We start from the raw sequence: 23,335 nt of genomic DNA, 5'->3' as shown, positions 1-23,335 counted from the left end.
AAATAGGTCCATCTAAATCAAAGTAGACAAAGAACACAGAAAACCCTAAGAGGGCTCTGTAGAAAGCAAGTATCCAGTCTCTTGTACAAGCTGTTTTACAAGAGTGGCAAAAAAGAGAAAAATCAACAACAAAAAAATCATGCTGATTCATTCTGATAGAGCCCTCTGTAGAATTGAACATATTTCTTGAGTAATCTATGAGATTATAAGGATCGGATGTCAGCCTCTCCAGATAGAGTTGAAGGTAGGTTGGCGTATTAATCAAATGTACAAGCCATAGAAACCAGAAACTAGGCCAGGCAAGTTCTTTGTGTCACACCGATGTAGAGTGTTGTCATCTCAGCTCTATTCATGGCAACTCCAACATCTGATGTTCCCAGAATCCCCTCCACTGCAGTCCTGCACTTACATGGAAAAAAAAATTCCACAAAAATTAGTGAAATGTGAGTTTCTCATGGCAATGACTTCTTCAGGGTCAGAAAATCTGCACAGTTCTTCCAAGAATTCCTCCAAGAAAATAATCTAGGAAAAACTAAAGGTAGAAATAATCTTATGTAATATTAACAGCTAAGTCTGAAGCATGTGAGTCTAGTCTTTATGACCAGTGGAGAGAGATCTGGCACTTCCAGATGGTGAATCATTTAATTCTAAATAAATCTTCTGTCCCCCTTTATCATCCTCTGGAAATGCCCATTTCTCTTCACTGACTCTGAATGAAGCTTGGAATCATCCTCCTAAATCTTAGAAAATGAATATTTGGGTAGCTCAAATTAGGCAAAATCCCCCTAGAAAGAAAAACATTAATAATCTCAGTTTAAATACAAAACATTATTACTTTTTAATCAACTCTTGCTTTTTCTAAACTATTCAAGTCAGGAAGGTAGTATATGGTAACTTTTTTGCCGTCTTCCTACAGAACATAAATCTCATTTCACAATTTTCTAACAAAGCTTTTTGTCCATTAATAACAGAAACTCTTTTGCTGATTTCAGAAAGCACAAGTTCCATATTTATAGCTGATACCTAAAGTCTGAATAACACGTCCTACCAAATTGTAACAATTTTGAGGCAGATCAATTTACTAAATGCTGCATAGATCACCCCCTCAGTATTTTTTTTAATAGAAAAGATTTACGTAACAATTAGGAATTTGATCTATTGAAGAACTTGGGGTTTCTTCCTTTTCCATAGGGCACTAAGATTTTAATTTTCAATAACTGTCCAGCAAATACCAAGTAACTCAATTGGAAATAACAGGGTGAGTCACAGCGCTCTAAGTCTCAAGGTCAATCAATAAGTGACCAAGGTAGAAGCTGGTCCTACCACACTGCTTGAACACTGAGTACAGCTGCCCACTCTACGATCTTTCTATGTCCTGGGTACAATCAGCACTGAAAGGAATCTATGTCACAGGTATGGAGGAATGATACAGCATTCTTATTAAAATATTTTAATCAAACCAGAACAGCAGCCCTGTAGTATATCTGTCATCAACAAGTATATATAGTACTTGCTAGAGCTAGAGAGCTCAAAAATCCCTCTCTGTGCACTGGAGTAAAAGGGGAAGAAAAAAAAAAAAAAGTGGTAAGCAATCTGTGTTACAGCAGGCCAGGGCACTATGACAAAGCAATGTTAGCTATGGCAGTACAAAGTCTGTGGTAGCAGAACACATAAGCATGCAAACAAGCTCAAAAAAATGAACAATCAATTGGCTCAACATCATCATAGTGAAAGTAACATCAAGGTTAACCATATTTCATAAATACACAGAATAAATTAAATCTCAGTTCTAACCAAAAGACAGGCACAGAGTTGACAGGAAGATAAAACTTCTGCTCAGGTAATTAAGGATATAAAACAGTTGTCATACACTGTGTTACTATTGTAACAAATCAAAAAGGTCACCATAAAGAAGTTCTTAGCACTAAAATTACCGTATAGGCAAAATATTAAACAAACTTACTTTGTTAGAGAAAACAGACCTTTAATTTAATTTCAGCATTAGTCTCTGAATAACAACAGGATGACTCACACTTAAAACCACCAGTCAACTGAAGAGTTACAGACAGTCCGGTGTTTCAAACAGGTACATTATAATGAAGGTTAGTAGAATTGTTTCATATGAAAAATGTTCTTCCTATTAGAAAACTCAATTTTTCCCTTACTCCAATTTTAGCACCCGGGTTCAATTTTCCATGCTGAGTATCTGACTTAGATTTCCTTGCAAATATTTTAATCTTTACATTTCAGAAACACTTGTTTCTGAAAAATAAAGTTTTATTATGCTTTAAAAATTGCTATGGCCTCCTCTTTGAGAATAACCATTTACATCCCTACAAAAGTCCATTCTCAAGCTGACTTAAATTGCATTTATTAATATTTAAATTCCCTCTCCCCATCCTTCTATGCTCTAATCACAGCTGTCTCAAATGTCTGGGTTCTACAGAATATCTTCCACTTTCTGACTTTACTGGGGCATAAGATTCATAGAAAGACATATACTGCCTATCTCTATTGGGGCAGAGGGAAGGAAGACTACTCATAAATAATCATATAAAACTTAATTACATTCTTAACATTTCTTTCCTATGACATGTATGTGGATATTATAGTTATATACTCTACTGAATATGCAATAATCCTGAATTTTCTGTAGACTCAAATTTAAAGCCTGGTTCAGTATAATATCTATAACCATCCCTGTCTGTCATCCCCCCTCAAGGTTATTTTTAATATTATTATAAGAAAAGACAAAAATCTTTGGACTTACTCGGAAGTAGTCACTGCAGGCTGCCAGGACTGCTTTATGTGCATGGAATTTCTGCTCTTCCGCAATAAGGGTGATATCGCAAAGTATGCCATCACTTCTTTGTTGGTTCAGGGCTGCCAGGACAGCATCATTATGGGAGCTGGACTGACAAAGCCTCTGACCTGTCAGCATTTCCTGAACGCTGAGAGGGGAAAGGGGAAAGATTTTGTCAAAAAAAATGTAGGAAACAAGCAGATTCTGTCAGAAATGCAGAAGAACTTTTTCTAAGACAAGATTGTTTGATAATTATTGGAAAGAAAAAAAAGTCATGAACCCTGTCAGACAAAAATCTTTATATGGTATAGACATCACAAGAAAAGCTCAGTATAACAAAGTATTATGAAACCTGATTACATACTCAAATTTTAAAACTTCAAGTGTTCTGATTTTTATTTGCTGCACTGCAAGTCAGTTGGACTCACAGGATTAATTCAGAATCATTTTAGAATTAAGTGAGAAGAATAAATGGCCTAGGTCAATGGTGCAACAGAAAAAATTTAAGTAGCTCAAACCAATGCATTAGTGGAAAGGAGCATGTATATATGTATGTAACTAGTCATACTAAAAAGAATAAAGACTCATGGTCTCAGGTGACCTGTTTAAGTCTGATACTGCATTACTGAATGTTTTCAGACCATTTCAGGTCATTCATATTGATGAAGTCTTGTGGGGTTTGTTTGTTTTGTATTGGGGCGGAGGGAACATTTGCTTGTTTTTAAAATGCTAAGGTCTTCCACACCTCTGAATATCTCCTTGTATGAATACAAGATTTCCATGTCATCCAGCCTAGGACTGTTTGATTTCAGCTTCCTTTTCTACAGCAGAAGGAAGAGACAATATAATTGTTGATGCAAACAGAAACAAATCAAACACATCTGCAAATCTTCTTTGGCACAAAACAATGCAATTTATTTGAAATCTGTGAGACTGTACCAATTTATATTGCCCAAGAATCTAGGTCTTTATAGAAGGTGAGTTTTCAGAGTCATTCCTGAGCAAATCAAAGTGAAGGTATAATTTGGTTTTTTTTTATTTTTAAAGGGTAAATGAGTTATCATCTTTCTACTACAATCATGTGATTCACACATGCTACGCAGCAGCTGTGTGGCTGCTATACTCTCCTTTCCCATCAACACACACTCTCCGTACTGCCTATCCCACTCCTGCACCTTGGGCATCTACAGTAAACTAATGCAGACCTGCTTTGCAGACTGTTGGCTGTAATCCAAACTAATCTTTTAACAGACAAGAACTAAGACATTACTTCTAGAAGAAGGATGGCCAAAGTGGAATTACATGAGAATAACCTGCATCTGAGTTCCACTCATTCTCTAATAGTTCAGGTTTCACACATGGACATACCCTACACACATTTTAAAATGATTCATTGAAATGATTCCTCTTCCTTCAGCTCTTCTGTCTGTGGAACCCCACTGATACTCTAAATGACAATTATCAAGAAATGTAACTTGTTAAAATACAAGGGAATAATTTCTAACAATTATTTCCCTTCTGTAATTTCTATAGCAAAGTGACTAAATCAAACCAAGATGTATTGCTTTTGGCAGGCAATGCTACAGCTTCAACTTGCTGTATTAAAAATAAACTTATAAAACTATTTTTTCTCCAGCCTTCATCAATAGCAATAAAGAATCTGAAATCAAAGGTTAACCATCACTTTTGTTACTGATTCCTGGAGAACTGCAGCGTACAGTGTGCTCACCCTGGTTTCCCCTTAAGAACCTGGACGAACACTAGGGCTTCAGGGTTGAGGGGGGGTGGGGGAAGAATTAGGGCTTTTTTGTTTATTTTTTTTTGTTGTTGTTGTCATCATTTTTTCCTAAGGGAAACGAGAATGTTAAAAAATTGGAATACATTCTGTGCAAGTATAATAAGCCTAGAGATGGTTTCTCTTTATTTCTGTTTTTATTACTAGCCTCTCTCCCAATGCTGTGAACCAAGACCACCATTCCTCTTGCTTTTTTCACCATCATCCAGAGGTGAAAGTTCTTTTCTCGTGGAAAAGAAGTCCTTTTCTTGTTTGTGTTTCACTCAACAGAAAACAGATCAGAGGTACAAGGCAAAAGGGTAATTTTTGTGGGAAAATTTTTATATATATATATATGTTTGTGTGTGTGTCTGCACATAAAATCAGGCATCTGTAGTTTTAAATTGAGCTTTATCATAATCCTTTTTTTTTCAATTCAATGACAAAAGTGAAAAATTAATTGCCTGTAGCCCTTGTGCTAACAACATATGAAGAATGTATACACATGCAAGACAATTTAACTGGAATTTATGAATGAAAAAGCACTGATTCGTTAAACATAATATGGCCACTTTGTAGCGATACTGTCCGTTGATACACTCAACAGCTATAAAATGCAAGGATTTCCTGATTGTCTTCTGCTGCAGAAGCGTAGCAGGGAAAAGGGAACAGAACTGGAATGATACAATGTCCCTGTAACAAGACTTAGACCTCTGAGCTCCCAGATCAGCCCACAAGTGTTAACTATTGTGTAAAACAGAACAACTAGCAGCATATCAGACTAGTGCAAGGTTCTGAGGAAAAGCAACTAGATTAATAAATTCTACTGAGTGTTCTGCTGGAAAGTGCTCCCAGAAACTAGTTAAATTCTAAATATCAAATTCTCTGATGAGACAATGGGCAATACAAATAAATGAGAAAAGCTAGACTGGCAAGTACATAAAGATGATTAAGACTCTGTAAGAGAGAAAGAGACAGAATGGGACATTCTCGAAGGCAGGAAGATGAGTCTGGAGAGAATGCTTTGAAGCCATTTCAAAGAACTGGAAAACTAATATATGTCTTGAATAGTGGAACACTACACACACCAAAAAACGATCACCAGCCACCAATTCAGATGCACGAATGTAAAATGTCAGCTGCTTCCACAATCAAAAATTGCAAGTATAGACAAAGGCATAAACGAGATAACATACAAAGAGACTGTGGGTCCCAAATCAATCCCAGACACGCTTCTCTTTGCTAGAAATAAGTAGCAACAAGAAAGTAGTATTTTGCAGATTATAACATGGATATGTATTTAATAATGTGAATGACTATCTAGTTGGCAAAAATATTAGTTTCACTTTTCTACTCTCTGTTAACTGATGCTTTGGTAAACATCATCCTAAATGTGAATGACTTCCTACACGCTACCAAGTACTATACCTCAAGCACCTCTCAGATGGCATCTTTCAGTTTTGCTCTTCTGAATATCAAAGCTTATAATCCTGTAGGGAAAGCACCAAGCATTCCAGCTAGAAAGAGAAAAAGGAACATTAAAATTCAAGCCACACACAGCCTCAGCCTTAAAGATCAATACTTTCAGGATGTGTAATTCAAAAGCAACTTTCTTCAATTCTTTTATTTCAGAAAGACTACCATACAGAATAGGTGCATGTGAAATTTTATTGGGTAGATCAAGTACAGTCTGAAATTGGCCTCTAGTCTTTTCTAGAAATTCATACCCTCCCATCTGAATTTCCTGCATCAACTGCCTTGAGGGATGTCTCCTTTCTGCAAATTCAGGAACACATATTTCAAAAAGAGTGGAAGAATGGTGAGGAGAGAAATATTTTCCCCAAAATCCCTCAATTTGAAGAGCAGGCCAGAACCATCTATTGGTGTTCGCTTACTTCTCTGAATAACATACAGCTATAAAAATCTTACATCTCTCACAGTGTAATCTCACAGGCCTGTCTAGGATCTAAGAGGTTTGTCATACACCTAAACTCATTCTTTGACTGTATTAATTTATCACAAAGACACAATTTGGTGGGGGAGAGGGGATAGGTTTACTGTATACTCCAAAAGGCAGCTCCCACTTCCCCCAGAGCAACATTATGAATGACTAATTGATGCTGTGACTAATTACCACTGTCAATCTGGATATAAACAAACCTAGCAAATACAAACAGTACAGTACATACAAGCAGTATGATCTGATTTAGAAACTCCATAGCTTTAAAAAAAGGAAAAATATTAAAGTGACCATATACATTAATCTATGCTGCTTAACGACTACTGAACGTTGCTTCTGTAACAAAAGGATATAGGATGTTGTAACAGATAATTATTCCTCAAAATTGTCAAACCATTACAGATCTCACACTGACCTCTCCATGCCTGAATAAGGTGACAGAACTTTTCCATCTCTGCTGGTTGCCAGTGTGCCCCTGTAAAAGCGGTAATCTTCAACACAAGGGGTTTTTTCTGCTTTCCAATTAAAATAATGCCCTATTCCAGGTGCTATCAGAGGCTTCCACTTAGATCAATACTGAAACATCACAAATATCCTTTAGTAGTGTTACTAATTAAACAAACAAAAGTACAAATAATCCAGTTCTTTACTTACATTAATTTGTTCTTAATTTTGTCCCTGAATCTTACACTGACTGGTAGCTTTTACTTTGAAAACCACTACACTAATTTCAGGGAGACTCTGCAATGGATATATGAAGGCAGATTTAAGCCCTCAGTCATTCCCCAGATAACAGCAACCTGCAAGAAAGGACTATTAATCCTTTTCTTATTCTCCTGAATCACAATTCTTCATTCTCCGGACAAAACTAAAGTTCCTACTTGCCAGAGAGGTACAATGACATCCATTTACCTTTCTGCAGTGCTGTCACCTGCACCGCAGCAGTTGAAGGATCAAATAGAACCATCCGAGTTTGGAATTTCGAAGGCTGAAAACTTTGTTTAGCTGGATTATCTTGAATATAAGGAACACTCTTGAGAATTCCTTGTAGATTTCAAGTCCTTACTACAAACCACAGAAAGAGTAACAGCCACTCAATTCAGATACTATTAGGTATTTAGCCAGGTGAAAAGCAGTTTTCCTCCACCTCATTCTCAAGAACAGTAACTTCTAAAACTTCAGTCTGGGACAGGCACCCAGAAAACTGGTAGAAAACTACATCCTGAACAGCTGAAGTCCAAAGAAATAAATTATTGAAAACAGGGTTGTATGGCAAATTATTAATTGGTGTAACAGCCAGCACAGCCAACACATGGCATTTCAACTTTATTTATGAGGTATAAAGGAAAAAAAAAAATAATCAAAAGAAAGGTACACACTTTGGCTGCTTATTTAAACCATATATGACAATGAAGTATTACAATTCAGCAAAATTTGAAGAATGGAAATGCTTTCATATTTTTCTCCCTTTTTCCTAAAAGGCTACAGTGTTGAGCAAGGAGGTAGGTCATTAAGAACTTATGCTGATGATTCAGCTTGGATGCTCAGCAAATTGTCATACAGTGCTTCCCAATAATAGTTTCAGAACATTTCACTCTCGCCATCAACTAAGTTTCTAGTTATATTAAGACAATCCACTTTATCCTTCAAGACACAGAAAACCACAGCATATTGTTAGTGGTCCAGGTGCTGTCAACTAATGAAAAAACACACTTCCTGATCAATTTACCTGCTATGGTACACACCCACATGCGAGCTATGCAACATTTCAGTGGTCAGAAGAGGCTTCTGAGTTCAAACTTTGTATTCATCAGTACCAAAAGAAGAGGCTCAATGGTTAACTTGATTGGTATACACAAAAGTTTTAACTAGGTCCTTAAATAGCCTAAGTCCTACACCAGAACTGCTAATACAGAACTAATACCCATAATTATTACACCACTACAATATCCATATAAATGCCAAAGCATTACAAAGAGTTGTGGTCAATGGCTCAACGTCCAAATGGACATCAGTGACAAGTGGCATTCCTCTGGGGTCAGTATTGGGATTGATGCTGTTCAACATCTTTGTCGGCAACACGAACAGTCGGATCGAGTGCACCCTCAGCAAGTTTGCTGACGACACCAAGCTGCGTGCTGCAGTCGATGCACTAGAAGGAAGGGATGCCATCCAGAGGGACCTTGACAGACTGGAGAGGTGGGCCTGTACGAATCGCATGAAGTTCAACAAGGCCAAGTGCAAGGTCCTGCATGCGGGTCAGCACAATCCCAGGCAGAGCTACAGGCTGGGTGGAGAATGGATTGAAAGCAGCCCTGAGGAGAAGGACTCGGAGGTGTTGGTTGATGAAAAGCTCAACATGAGCCAGCAGTGTGCGCTTGCAGCACAGAAAGCCAACCATATCCTGGGCTGCATCCCAAGAAGCATGAACAGCGGGTTGAGGGAGGTGATTCTCCACCTCTACTCCACTCTTGCGAGACCCCACCTGGAGTACTGCGTCCACCTCTGGGGCCCCCAAGAGTCCAGAGGAGGGACATGAAGATGATCCGAGGGCTGGAGCACCTCTCCTATGAGGACCAGCTGAGAGAGTCAGGCTTGTTCAGCCTGGAGAAGAAAATGCTCTAGTGAGATCGTATAGCAGCCTTTCAGTACCTAGAAGGGGCCTCCAAGAAAACTGGAGAGGGACTGTTTATCAGGGAGTGTAGTGATAGGATGAGGGATAATGGCCTTAAGCTGAAGAAGGGTAGATTTAGATGAGATGTAAGGAAGAAATTCTTCACTGTGAGGGTGGTGAGGCACTGGAACAGGTTGCCCAGAGAGGTTGTGGAGGCCCCATCCCTGGAAGTGTTCCAGGCCAGGTTGGATGGGGCTTTGGGCAATCTGGTCTAGTGGAGGGTGTCCCTGCCTATGGCAGAGGGGTTGGAGCTAGGTGATCTTTGAAGTCTGTAGAAACAAGCATTCTTACAATAAGCTCCCCTGAAACTAGTAGAGCACAAATCACATTTTTATAAACATGAGTAAGAAACTTTAATCAATTTTTCTTCCTCATCTTCTCAAGTCTGCCAAGTTTTTAAGCTAAGAAATGTCTAACAGTCCTGATATTGCTAGCTGCAGCTAGGAAATCAGACAACAGCCAGAGACTGGTAGGGAAGAAATTCAAGCTTTCTCTGATCTTTTCAAGAGATCCAAACTCTCTGGACCACAAGAAAAAAACCCCATGCAGCAGTGAAAGCAAACAAGAGAAGGGCCAAGACCTGGAGTGAAAAGTATTCCTTCTAAAATAACTATGGCATATGCTTCAAAGAATTAACAAAACTCAGTCCCATACCAAGCTCAATGTTTTGCCCAGACAAATGGATCTTTACTAAATTTTGCCATATGTTCTTTTTCCTCCCAATTGCCAGCACAGCAGGCCTCACTTTTTATTTTAAAATCTACATAATTTAATCAATACTGCACTGATTTTGTTTAGCAAAATAGAATTACTTAATGTAGCTCAAAAATTTTAATAATTGGAGATTCTGATGTATTTATTCTTAAAGAAAAAAAAAGACACTTCCACTTGTGGCATGGATGTGCTGTGCCAGGACTGTTCCAAAATCCTTTGTACCAAGAGACTCTTTCTGTTTCAGATAGCTGGATCCATCTTCTTTATGTAAACTAACTTTCATCAGTACATAAGGAAATTCTTTGTGTTAGAATATTTAAGACATACTATTGTCTTTCTATTTAACTACTTCAAGTAATTAAATTGGTTTAAAAGATTAGTTTATAAAGGTAAGGATAAGACTTTTGGTTTAAACAGAAAACTTTAATTCCACCTAAATCCTTCTGTTCTAGTGAAATATTCAATTATGTTGGAGATTAACAGGAAAAATATAGGCCAAACAGAAAACACTCACTAGATCTTAGGTTTGAGATACATGCTAGATTTGCCATGAAACATTTTTTCGCATATTATTTGAGACATTAACTTTTTACAAGTTTACAGTGATGATCCTATTATATTTTACAACTAACTTTTATTTTCTTATTGCTTCATTAGTTTGTTCGTATCGTAGAATTGTGCAAAAAATAAGAATTTGCAAATAAAAAAAACCTAATAATGATCCAGTTAGCACTGAAAGAATATAACAATAATTTCGTGGAGAATGGGGGGAGACCAGTAGTTTTCTATGAAAACACAGTATATCTACGGATTTCAAAGAAAAGCAATTCAAAAGAAATCATACTGTCCACACAAAAACAGTGTTCATTCTATGGCAGACTCACCAAATGTCAGTCTTTGTATTCATTTTTTTTCTTGGTCTTATGATGCAGCAGAGTAAAAAGTAGGGTTTTTTAACTCTCAGGACATTTTGGAGCAGTGTGCCACTCCGCTGCACCCATCACATATTGTTAGGCTATGCTTCTTCTCTAATCTAAATTACAAGTGTAGTTCAAGAATTATTTGTTCAAAGATTATTTTTTTTTAAAATAGTATTTAAGCAAGCAGTATTTCTTCCTTTGTTTTGGAAATACTAGAGAAAGCAGTATTTCCAGAAAGTATTTATTGGCAGAATGCATGTGTCCTTTTTCAGAAAATGGTCTCATTCATTTAAGTTAGTTTAATCTTGAGGAACCAATACCACCTTCAAAATTTACACAAAAATGTGTCTGAGGCATTGACAGAATTTCAGTTACACCTTTTCTCATAATTTTGGGGGGTTTTTCCCTGTATTATTTATAAATGAATTGCAGGAAAGAAAGTATTTCTGATTAATTCTTGAAACTACATGCCAACAGAATATGCATTAGATTAAGAGGGAGGAGGTATGGAAATCAAACAAAACTCATATTTATTCTAGTTTACTACTAAAAAACAGCTCGAATGCCACAAAATTCATTATTTTTCTCCCCAAGTAATAAGCTTTTTTTTCCAGCTCACATATCCAATTTTACAGAGGGACTTAAGTCCAGATCATCCCAGCACTAATTCTGTGCATAAACAGGTTCTGTATTTTGGATTTGGTGCCTAAGAAACATTTTCCCCCTCTAACCATGCTTGCTTGGTCTTGCAAACTAGTAAATATATATTCACAATGGAAACTAGTCTTTAATGATGCCTGAAAACATGCAGCTTTTCTACATAATTCTATCACTTTGGCAGTTTCATCAATAATTTTCATATCTGCTTTATCTAACTAAGAACTGAATTATGATCAACCTCAATGTGAACTCACAGAACATGATGACATAAGCATTAGTTTTGTTAACTAGTCAGAATTGAAGTGATTTGAAAATCCTGATTTTAAATGTGTTATTACAAAAATAAAGTAGTGCTTGACAAGAAATGAGTTCTCTCTTCTTTACTAAGGCAATTACACCTTAGGCAGCAGTTACTAAATTATCCCCCTCCCAACAAGATGTTCACTCCTCTCCCATCCCCTGAGCTCCAGTACGGGTTTAGAAGAAAGCAAGGGGTCTGTTGCCTATCTAGAAGTCAGAAAGCTCCGTTTCAATGTACAGATTACTTAATCATTGGTCATCGGCCTTAGTAGTTTACAGAGGAGGATCCTCTTCCACCTGGGCTGCTCTTTCCATCCACCTGCAACTCTCTCAGCTGCCTCCACAGTTCTAGGTAACTGTGTTGGTTTTGCGTGGCAAGGTTTTGGTAGCGGGGGGGGCTACAGGGGTGGCTTCTGTGAGAAGCTGCTAGAAGCTTCCCCTGTGTCTGACAGAGCCAATGCCAGCCGGCTCCAAGACGGACCTGCCGCTGGCCAAGGCCAAGCCAATCAGCGCCTCTGTGATAACATATTTAAGAAAGACAAAAACAGTTAGAGAGCGCTTTTGCAGCCAGAGAGAGGAGTGAGAAGATGTAAGAAACTCTGCAGACACCAAGGTCAGTGCAGAAGGAGGGGGGAGGAGGTGCTCCAGGTGCCGGAGCAGAGATTCCCCTGCAGCCCGTGGGGAAGACCATGGTGAAGCAGGCTGTCCCCCTGCAGCCCATGGAGGGAGGATGAGGGGGTGTAGAGATTCCACCTGCAGCCCGTGGAGGACCCCACGCCGGAGCAGGTGGAGACACCCAAAGGAGGCTGTGGCCCCGTGGGAAGCCCACGCTGGAGCAAGCTCCTGGCAGGACCTGTGGATCTGTGGAGAGAGGAGCCCACGCCAGAGCAGGTTTGCTGACAGGACTTGTGACCCTGTGGGGGACCCATGCTGGAGCAGTTTGCTCCTGAAGGTCTGCACCCCATGGAGGAGATTCACGTTGGAGAAGGCCGTGAAGGACTGTCTCCTGTGAGAGGGACCCCACGTTGGAGCAGGGGAATGATGAGTCCTCCCCCTGAGGATGAAGAAGCGGTAGAAATACCGTGTGATGAACTGCCCGTAACCCCCATTCCCCGTCCCCCTGTGCCGCTGAGGGGGGCAGAGGTTGAAGCCGGGAGTGAAGTTGAGCCCGGGAAGATGGGAGGGATGGGGGGAGGTGTTTTAAGATTTGGTTTTATTTCTCATCCCTCTACTCTGTTTTGCTTAGTAATAAATAAGATGAATTCCCTCTCTAAGTTCGGTCTGTTTTGCTCGTGATGATAATTAGAGAATGGTCTCTCCCTGTCCTTATCTCGACCCATAAGTTTTTTTTTTTCATTGTACCTTTTCTCCCCTGTCTAATGAAAGAGGGGAGTGATAGAGCGGCTCTGGTGGGCACCTGGCCCTCAGCCAGGGTCAACCCACCACAGTAACAAACTGTGTTGCTGTGGGAGAAGTGAGACACTGCCCTTCCCAGAAATTTGGCATGACTGACAAATTGTAATTTGAGAAAAATCAAAGTGAAACACAGGCAGCTACCACTTCACAGAGATCAGCTTAATACAGTATTCAAGAAATACCGAAAGATGTTTTTGCAGACAGAAGAGATCCTCACATCCAGTATCTGAACTCCTTTAAATGACAGGTCAGAAAATTACACAGCAACTGATGCCTTTTTCCCCTCCTAAATAAAAAGCATAACTGTGAAAGGCTGCAGCACAAAATTTGAGTCAAATATCTTTCAAACAGCTCACCGAGATCCACACAGCTATCATACATAAATCTTCATTGCAACCAGATGCAACATCCCTGCTCCTTTGACAATCCACATTTGGAGTGAGGTAGAAGAGCAGGCTGCAGAGAACCCTTGGGAATGTCTTCAAGTAGAATGAAACTGCTACTGCTTCACTCCCCACAACTGCCCCTGCTTTTTCAGACTCGCTCACCGAGTGGCAGAAAGACTGGCTTGCCTTTCTGGGAAGATCTATGTTCTTCATATCCTAATACAGAATGCAGGGAGAAAGTTTGGGAACTGTGGAGTCCTTTACACTAGTACCACTTGAGGCTTTCACCCAGTTAATCACAAATAAGGTTGCTGATATTCTATTTACCACTAAACTTCATAGAATGACATTGCATTAGTTAAATATTGCTTTGCCTATAAACTCCTCTAGTGTGTGAAAAGCCCTCTAATCTCTCCTTTAAATTTTTACTTTCAATTTGGGAAGCCACTCATTTATCTATTTCTACATTATCTAGAACAATACTGCCTATCAAAAAAATCTATTTTAAATAATCAATTTTAACACTAATTCAAACCAGCGAGCCAAACCCTGAGGATTTAAGTAAAGATTTTTATCTCATTTCACATATGCAGCTTTTAGTTATCTTCCTAAACAGAGGTTGTCTAACTTGTCAGTAACCACTAAAACCTGTTGATTTGTAAAACTTCCCACTAAACTTGATTTCTTTTCTATGAGTATAGATAATGCATCTTTCCAGTCAGCAATATTTCACTTAGATATATTTATTAATATTCTCTAATTCTGAATCTTAGGTTATATTAGAAAATGGTCAACCAACATTACTCTTATTAAATTTGCAGTATGCCAAATTAGATTAGATAGAAACTTATAGAAATTCACATACACAAAAATTAGTTAACAAGACTCAATATATAAAGACTTCAAAAGAGATTTTGCATTTCAAATAGTTATCTTCGATTAGTTATCTTCCTTCCCTCAAGTCAGTCCTTTTCAAAGTGTGTATCTTAGTGAAAAACAATTTCACTTAAAACCATACTTCTTCAAGTTAGAAGAAATAACAACATACACCAGGCGTGAAATGAACCAAAGGGATCATAAGCATAATATTACTCTCTCCTGTTTTGAACCAACTACATATGTCATGAAGATAAAGCATTTGGACGTTGTGAAATGCTGTTTTCTCTTTGACAACTTCAAATATCTGGTTTAAATTTGGTCTTTATTTAAAAAGAAAATGCAACATTTAAAAATCAGAAGTACACTACATCCATTTCCTTCCAGAATGACTTCATAGCACATACTGAAGGATGCTGTCATGGGCGCAGAATAAGACCATTAAGATTTACCCATGGCAATTTTCTGTCCTAGTTTAGATCTTTATTCATAGGAGCACTGGTTTTGTCTTTTAAGTACTCTGGTTTTAGTAAGTAAGAATAAATCATTCTTTTGAGCTGTACTTCACCTTATCTCAGAATAAGAGTCTCTTCAGAAACAAGACTATACGAGCTTACTATTCACAGAAAATAAAGGACAGCATTATCTTCTATTTTTTATCAGAGCTTTGCCAAATTGATTTGTCAAAAAGGAAACACTTGGAAAAAGCTAAAAAAAAAGTTTGATTGCAAACTTGCTCTTCTGAGTATATTAACATATTTCTCCCACTTGCCTGGGAAACACTACTTTTTCCCTTTTTCCTTAAGACCCTCAAGAATTGAAAGATTTTTCTCATTCCATACAAAAATGTTGAAGAACTTCACAACTGTGAGGAAAACCCTGCCACTGCCCAATGTTGTCACTGAAACCATAACTCAGCTCGCCCACAAGTTTCTCATCTAATTTAGTGCCTCAATATAGTGACTTTCAAGAGAAAGCATTCATAGTACCAAAAAAAAAAAAAAAAAAAAATCTTAGATTTAATGAAAATTACAATACAAAGGGAATAAGAAATTGAAAACCTGTACTTGTTTGGAAAAATAGGAGTCAGTCAAAACAATGCAAGAAAACATTCAGCAAAATCAATAATGAAGTAAAAACACAGTAAGAAAAATCAAACTGTTACACTCTGATCAGTTACAAACTATATTCTTGTGAGACTGGAAAGGTCATTGCTATTTTCAGGCCATCAGCTCCAGCCAGTTAGAATCATGAAGTTTATTGTCTATCACTACCAAATTACAATCTGACTTCACAAATCATTAAGATCTTAAACCACAGAAACATAAAATGAAACTGCAGGGATAAAGGATGTACAAGCAGAACCACATCTTTATGCCTTTATATCCCTCTTTGTGGCTTTATATTTTCTATGTATCTGAATATATCAGTATATAGAACATTTTTTCTGAAGAGGCATCCAGATTAAAAAACCAAACAACAATGCAACCACAAGTTTATGGTCATCTGTGTAACTTAAGGTATATTTTACCTACACTATCACTTAAAAGGTTGGTGCATTCTACTGACAAAACCATATGCAATCATATAACACAACACAGTAGCATGCTACCCATGAAAGGAAAAAGTCTGCAGTTCTACTGGAAACCATGCATTTGGAGTTTGATGACTTTCAAGAACACATTTGTTTCCAGAATATGTGTGTACTGTTTAAGATTTTTCATTTGAAAAAAAATCAGGTTTATACAACTATAATAACATACCACTGTGCACTATCAGCTTAGCTTTTCAGAGCCACTCACTGTTGCTATCATTCAAGCTATGATACTAATTATTCACCTAGCAAAAGGAGGTGGCCATTCCTTACACATCATCCATGTGTCATTGTTAGGGAACAGTTGGGAGAACAACATTACAACTTATTTTCTCATCTTTCTGAAACTTGGGCAACAAATGCTCAAAGCATTCTTAAAGTATCTAAACCATACATTGAGTTCACAGTCGTTATAAAGGTTGCCCAGAGAAGCTGTGGATGCCCCATCCCTTGAAATGTTCAAGGCCAGGTTGGATGTGGCTTTGGGCAACATGGTCTAGTGGAGGGTGTCCCTGCCCATGGCAGGGGGGTTGGAACTAGATGATCTTTAAGGTCCCTTCCATCCCAAACCATTCTAGGATTCTATGATGCTATGACAGGGTGAAAGCTCTCTGGCATTTTAGTTTTACAGCATACTGCTGCTGCCATGAACCTAACTCTTCAATTACTTTGGCAAAGTATGCTTTCAAGATTTTTCCTGTAGAGCTCAAGAAAAGACAAGACAGGGTGACTTAACTAGTTTGTAATTGAACTTTCAATTGGAATTTCATTTGCATTTTCATTGGATAAAAACCAACAAAACCCCACCCTGATCTTTAAACCCAAGCACTTCCAGGAAATTCGACTTGTTTGTTGCAAAATGTGGAAGGCTTCTCTAAATGAGGTCATAATGCTTTATAGTGGAAAGCAACAGAAATTTAACTAGAGATATCATAATTATTTCTCCTAATAACTCCAGAAGCCAAAACTGAAATGGACACACAAGAGTGAATTGTACTCTAAAATGCTGTCAACTTCATCAGGGCCTCACTCAGATAAGCCTTCAATTTTTAACTGTCACAATCATCAAGGTGCTTTTATTGAATACAGCAATCATTCTTTTCTAGGGTAGTAACAGTCAAAAATACATGTTTGTTTGGTTTTTTTAAACCACTTCAAATCTTCATATGGAGTATTTACACCAGACAGGAATGTACAGTACTGTAGATAGTCTACAACCTTAGCAATTAATCTACATGAACTTACACATTTTATACTTGTCTGAAGCATTAATAATTACACTTTCTGCTTAAAACCACATAACAAGACTAAGAAAAGCATTTGTGATTGTTGGACAGTAGATAGCCTTGCATAACTGAGGTGACCACGTGACCAGTTATGTGTCTACATACTACACCATTATGACATCTATTAACTAATGGCATTTCCAGTGAATGAGTATTTATATGTTTCAATAAAAGCAGAGTTTACACATCTCTATGGGACCTATAAGAGTCCTTCAACTTTCTCCACAAAATAGCATTCATGAAGTTTTAAAGAAAAAGGCAGCAACTAGTAGCTAAGTAAACACGCACCTTTTACGAGTGACCTTCACTAGCCACAGGGTGGCAGAACTATACTTCAAGATAATCTATACCTCCACGACAGTGATCAGACTATTTCAAGGCCTCTCCGCCCCCCCAGCATAATTGCAATAGTATAAAATACTTGCTGTGTGTTCTCTGGGTGCTTTCAACACCAGGAATCAGAGGGGAAGGGGAAAAAAAAAAAGCCTGTACATAAGAGTACAACTAACTGGCAGTTCTCCAAACATCAGAGTATTGCAACAGGTTTGTAACAGGCCATGTTTCTATTTCGACAATTTATTCATGTCACACAGTAAACGATCACAAAAATCACTATCAATTTTACCTCACATTGTTAAATTAGCATGAAATTTTTCATAGACATTAACAGCCCAAAGGAAACCCTAGACGCATCTTCATAGGAAGTGTAGATAATTTCACCCACATGCATCTTCAGAAGGAAGGGAAATTTTCATCAATATTTGCAAATTCAACAGTACTAGTACTGGTTCCATTGCCCATAGAGCCAACCAGCCCACATCTGGTCTCTTGTGGCCTCCAGAATAACATGGCCACATCCAAACAACTAAGTGGCAAAAGTCACCAACTAACTCCCATGTTATGGGAGCTGTGCCTGGAAATGTTTTGGGAGAGCAGTAGATGGCTCAGGTTAAGATCTAGCCAGAGGTGGTTGTAACACTCTACTGATAAGGATTTTTGAGTTTCAAACTCTGGCCTGGAATGGGCCATGCAATGTTACTAGCACAAACAATGCTTTTAAATTCCTGCACCAAACAGAAGTGTTGTGCAAGAACATTCAAAGTCCTAGCAAACTCTTAACACAGGAATCATCTCAGGCAGTTTTATAAAGGTGTTCTTCTCTATTTATTATGTTTTGTCTTTCATAAATGCATGGATATTGGAGTAGAAGACATGTGGACCAGTTATTAATGAATATTAAAAAAACAATAAAAATTTCAAGTAAGTAATTGGAGATCCTTTGTTAATGTATACACTGCTAATTTAAAATATGCTTTGTACAAAGTTAAAATTTCCAGTCAAGAACAGAACAAGGCATTCAGAATCTTCCTTTATTACAGAGCTTCTGGATTCTCAACCTTTTTTTTTTTTTTTTTTGGCAGAAAATAATAATCTGCCATTTGTATCAAACACTAAAATACATAATTCTGCTCTGGAGAAACAGGAATTGCCTTCTAGCCTGTTGCAACATAACTGGCTAACCAACTATTCCTCCACTCTTCAATGTAAGAAAACAAACATATTTACAAATACTCTTCTGAGGAGAGAAGAAGGCATCAAAAAATTTCTGGCAGCTTTAAGCAAATTGGGCAGGGAGTCATTCATCTTAATGATCAAACAGATTTGGACAAGGCCGAGAGGAAGATGAAAAGTGGGAAAGTAGATAAAAGAGGAAATAAAAGATAAGGAGCAAGCTGGTGATGAAGACCAGGTGAGATGTCTGCAGTTGTTTCTTGGTTTTCCTCTTTTGCAAAGGGGAAGGGGAAACAGTGGAATACTGCACAATACTAAAATCAGATGCGTATCTGGATAAAATAAGGAGAAAGTAATGATTTTTCTACAGCATGATCACAGAAAGAGAAGCCAGAGGTCCGCTGGGAATAATTGTAAATGCAGGGCAAGAATGCCAAATGCTCAGTTCAGAAGTGAAGACTGGGAAGGCACAGAGAAGGAAGATGAAGAGACAATGGTAGGGAAGATCCTGGACCAAAACCTGCATATGACACAAAAACATCAGATTTGGAAGAAAGCAACCAAAAAAATCAATGTCTATTATAGCCCATTCCATCTAGATTTTAGAATAGAAATCAAGATCACCAAGTTTTGCATCTTTTTTGTGGAGAAGTACCTGCAGAACACTTGCCTTCACTTTCTGCTGACTGTGCTGAATTATAATGAATAATATCTGACAGTTTACTCAGGCAGCAGAGCTCAGTGCTAATTGTTCCAATTATGCTGCTGTCAGTACAGCTCTTCCAGATTTTTTTTCTTTAGTTTACCTTTTAAAAAGTGTTAAAAAGTTACATGCCCATGAAGTTAAGAATGCTAGAAAAGGAAAGAAGCTAAGTTCTCCAATGCCCAAATTTAAGTTGCCTATGATCATCTTACTACAAGAAAAGGCATAGATATGGCCACAAAGCTGATCAGAGGGCTGGAGCACCTCTCCTATGAGGACAGGCTGAGAGAGTTGGGGCTGTTCAGCCTGGAGAAGAGAAGGCTCCGGGAAGCCTTCCAGTACCTGAAGGGGGACTACAGGAAATGTTCATCAAGGAGTGTAGCAGTAGGGCAAGGGGTAATGGGTTTAAACTAAAAGAGGGTCAATTTAGATTAGATGTTAGGAAGAAGTTCTTTACTACGAGGGTGGGGAGGCACTGGAACAGGTTGCCCAGAGAGGTTGTGGAAGCCCCATCCTTGGAAGTGTTTAAAGCCAGGCTGGATGGGGCTTTGGGCAACCTGGTCTAGTGGAGGGTGTCCCTGCCCATGGCAGGGGGGTTGGAACTAGATGATCTTTAAGGTCCCTTCCAACCCAAACCATTCTATGATTCTATTTCTAATTCCACCACTTCCTAACAGGTGAATGTTTGATTTTAAAAAAAAAAGTACAAACTGAAATTCCTGTCATATGACTTATATTTATGTTAAAAAAGTCAATAAAGTCAATAAGAAGTAACAGTGTTAGGAAGACACATACACACTCCCCTAGGGCCCTTTTCCCACACTTAGATTATATCAAAAATTTTATAAACCTGGCTAATGTCATTCCAGCATAAACTCTTGTATTACAGCAATGCCTGTATTACTGTTGAGCTGCAAGCTGCTTTAAGTATAAAAGGAATTTTCACATGTAGCTTTTCATACTATTTACTTTTAATTAACTTACAAATTTAAGTAGGGGTGACAGGACCTGAAGTTAGCTAGAGCTTTGAAGTAGATCCATCTAATCTAGACCTTTTCCTTACAACAAACTCAGAGTGATTAAAATACTTCTATACAGAAAAGCCAGATTTGATTAAAACATTAAAGAATTCTAATATGAAAGATAAAATCCAAACTAATTAGATGACTAGAATAAATAAGACTTACAGACAAATGTATTTCAGGCCATTGTTTGTGGGTGGTATAAGTAAGGGGAGAGAAAGGAGATGGCTGCCCATCTGCAAGTTTTGTTACACACTGCAATCAAGAAAGCCCTAAGCAGTAAAGTCTGCACAGTCATCTCCACTTTTTGGGAATATCCTCTTTCAATCACATAGAGCTGACAGGCATCTGCTCCCTGCTCCTCTCAGTGGTCTCTTACAGTCTTGTCCCTTGCACTGAAAGTTCACGGCTCCTTGCTGCACTTCTTTCCTGCCAGACCCATCTTCCAGGTGGAAGTTCTCCTTCCAGGATGATCAGCTGCCCCAGAGAAGGATTGATCACTTCTGCCACCTTCCATCTGCCCCACTCAGTAATCACATACTGTCTCTCCTGTGATGGAAAGTTAATTATCCTCCAACAGTAAGTGGCAGTTCCCCTCCAAAAGTTTTTCTCCTCCACCTTGTAGTAGACTATCCCAGCTATTACTACTACTACATTTTTTAAATATGATATATTTCAGAAAGACATAATCTGACAGGATGTACAGGACCAACCAACACTTGACTTTCTTTCTAGAAGAAAGAAACAGCTGACAGATTTTGTCAGAAAACTCATCCAATAAGAGTTACATATATGAACATACTGACGCTGTCAGTTAAACATGCAGCAGTAAGTGTAAAGATACTCCTGTACGTTGTAATTCTATGGTTGTCTTCAAGAAGAAAGCTTTAAGGTCTTATCAGAGGGAAGACAAGATAGAACAAGTATGTATGTCATCTTCAATACCACTTGCTGCATAACAGTTACTGTCTCACAAAACTGTGATCTGGGGCATGCAAAATCTGAACTTTAGAACTTGCACTACCACTATCTGCAGCAGTAACTTTTTTCAGCCCCCTTTCTTTAGGGCTCTCAGCATACCTGAGCTATATTCTTTTTATTCCAGGCTTTCACTAAACCATCCAAAAGTTTCATTCAGAAGCACTGTAAGCACCGTGGATACAGATTAACAAAGTATTAAGCCTATGTCATTCTGGAAGGACAGTGGTTTCCGTCCTACAATCCCCCACTTGCTATCCCCATGGTGGATGGTTTCTTCCTGCCCTTCACCCTGTTTTACACTGCCTTCTGCAGATCAAAAAAGCATCTATTGTTCAGAAAAAAATAGAATTTCCGTCATGTACACTGTTTTATTACTACAGACCACTTTCGTTCACTGCCTGTAACATATTTGCACAGTCACTGCTACCTCTATAACCTTAACTAGCTAAGCTAGAAAAAGAACACACATCTGGGATGGGGAAAGTAGCATGGAAGAAGTCAGAGGGATTTTTTGCACACTATAGCCAAAAATGTGCAGGAGCTTCGCTATATACACAGGGCTGTACAAAGTAGTAACTGGACAAAGGAAGCAAAACCAATTTAACCAAGACAGAAAACTCTTACCATATCAACAAAAGGAAAATTGATCTCTTAACTCGGGAAGGGTTATCAAGGGTCAGATTTACTAGGGGAACTAACTGTGGCCTTCTCCCTACTCCCTGTGAGTACAACCTGCTATGTGTGAGTTCCTAAAGCATTAAGATGGCTGGGAATGGTACAGTTCCCATCTCCTGAAAGGGGAAGCTGTGGTTCACACATCTGCTGGAAACACAAAGGAAAACATCTGGACACCTCACCTCTTATGCAGAAAAACAGCTGAATGCCCTGTCCAGGTTGATGGTAGAGTTAGTGCATTCTTTTCCTCCAGGGATTCATCCAGAGCTTTTTTTTTGGGGGGGGGCTTTGCACAAGACATCTATCATACTAGCAGATTTTATTGAAACAGGAAATTTCTTGTTTTCTCTTGTCCTCTGCTCAACATACATTCCATTTCTAACATAGATTTTCTTCTGTGTTCCAAACCAGCTACCAAGAAATGTTCTGATATTGACCACTGTTGTTAATACCCAGTGTCAATCCAGCAAATAAAAATTCTGCTCTCTCAGAGCAGAAAGCACATACCAGCTAGGGAGGGGAGGTGACAGGAAATACAGTCTGAAAAGACTCATTTTGAGGATGCATATGATGCATTTTATAGCGTGAGCCACGTCTTTGACAACATACTTTAAGAAACTCACTTTAAGATAATAGCTTGTACTAAAGTAAAAGATCACTCTAATTAAGACCTATCAATTAGGTTACTAGAGAGACATTTGAGTTCTTGTTTGCAAACATCAAATTTCAATGTGCTCTGCTCTTTTTCAGAGACAATCCCAGAATTAATACTTAAAATCCTTTGGGTACCTACAGATTTCAAGACAGACTGTATGGTTCAATGGATTTTTTGTAAAACTTGTATAAATTCACAAGTCGGATCTGACTACAGTAGCTGTTGACACATTTGGCAATCAAAAGACAGACCAGAAACTGCATCATCTGCTGTCACTTCTCAGCAATAAACTCATCTCAGTAATGGAAATGTGTAGAGGTACTCAGTGAGTGCAGAGGTACTCTAACTGAAGAGTCTTGAACAGCTATATTTTGTATAAACTCAGCTTTTAAGATGACCAAACAAGAAAAAGTACACTCAAATC

At 38.3% G+C, this 23,335-nt stretch overlaps 1 protein-coding gene across 6 annotated transcripts in view; it reads right to left on the bottom strand.

Moving 5' to 3' along the window:
- The window catches only part of KLHL32 (kelch like family member 32), a 130,673-nt gene that overhangs the window by 92,274 nt on the left and 15,064 nt on the right, over positions 1 to 23,335 (bottom strand). For 3 of the 6 annotated variants that reach the window (XR_012834473.1, XM_075747758.1, XM_075747762.1), the window contains exons 2-3: positions 6,006 to 6,094; positions 2,771 to 2,951 (exon numbers count right to left, since the gene is read on the bottom strand). Coding sequence is in view for 5 of the 6 variants with exons in the window: in XM_075747758.1 (XP_075603873.1) it covers positions 2,771 to 2,951; positions 6,006 to 6,028 (204 nt within the window). In the remaining variant the exon portion in view is untranslated. Of the gene's footprint in view, positions 1 to 2,770; positions 2,952 to 3,548; positions 3,625 to 6,005; positions 6,095 to 7,449; positions 7,729 to 23,335 lie in introns of those variants that run through there. The other 3 variants (XM_075747761.1, XM_075747759.1, XM_075747760.1) reach the window with 3 other exon arrangements.

This window comes from Balearica regulorum, chromosome 3, assembly GCF_011004875.1.
Source record: "Balearica regulorum gibbericeps isolate bBalReg1 chromosome 3, bBalReg1.pri, whole genome shotgun sequence".
NCBI lineage: Eukaryota > Metazoa > Chordata > Aves > Gruiformes > Gruidae > Balearica > Balearica regulorum.
This window is presented reverse-complemented; position numbering and strand designations above follow the sequence as displayed.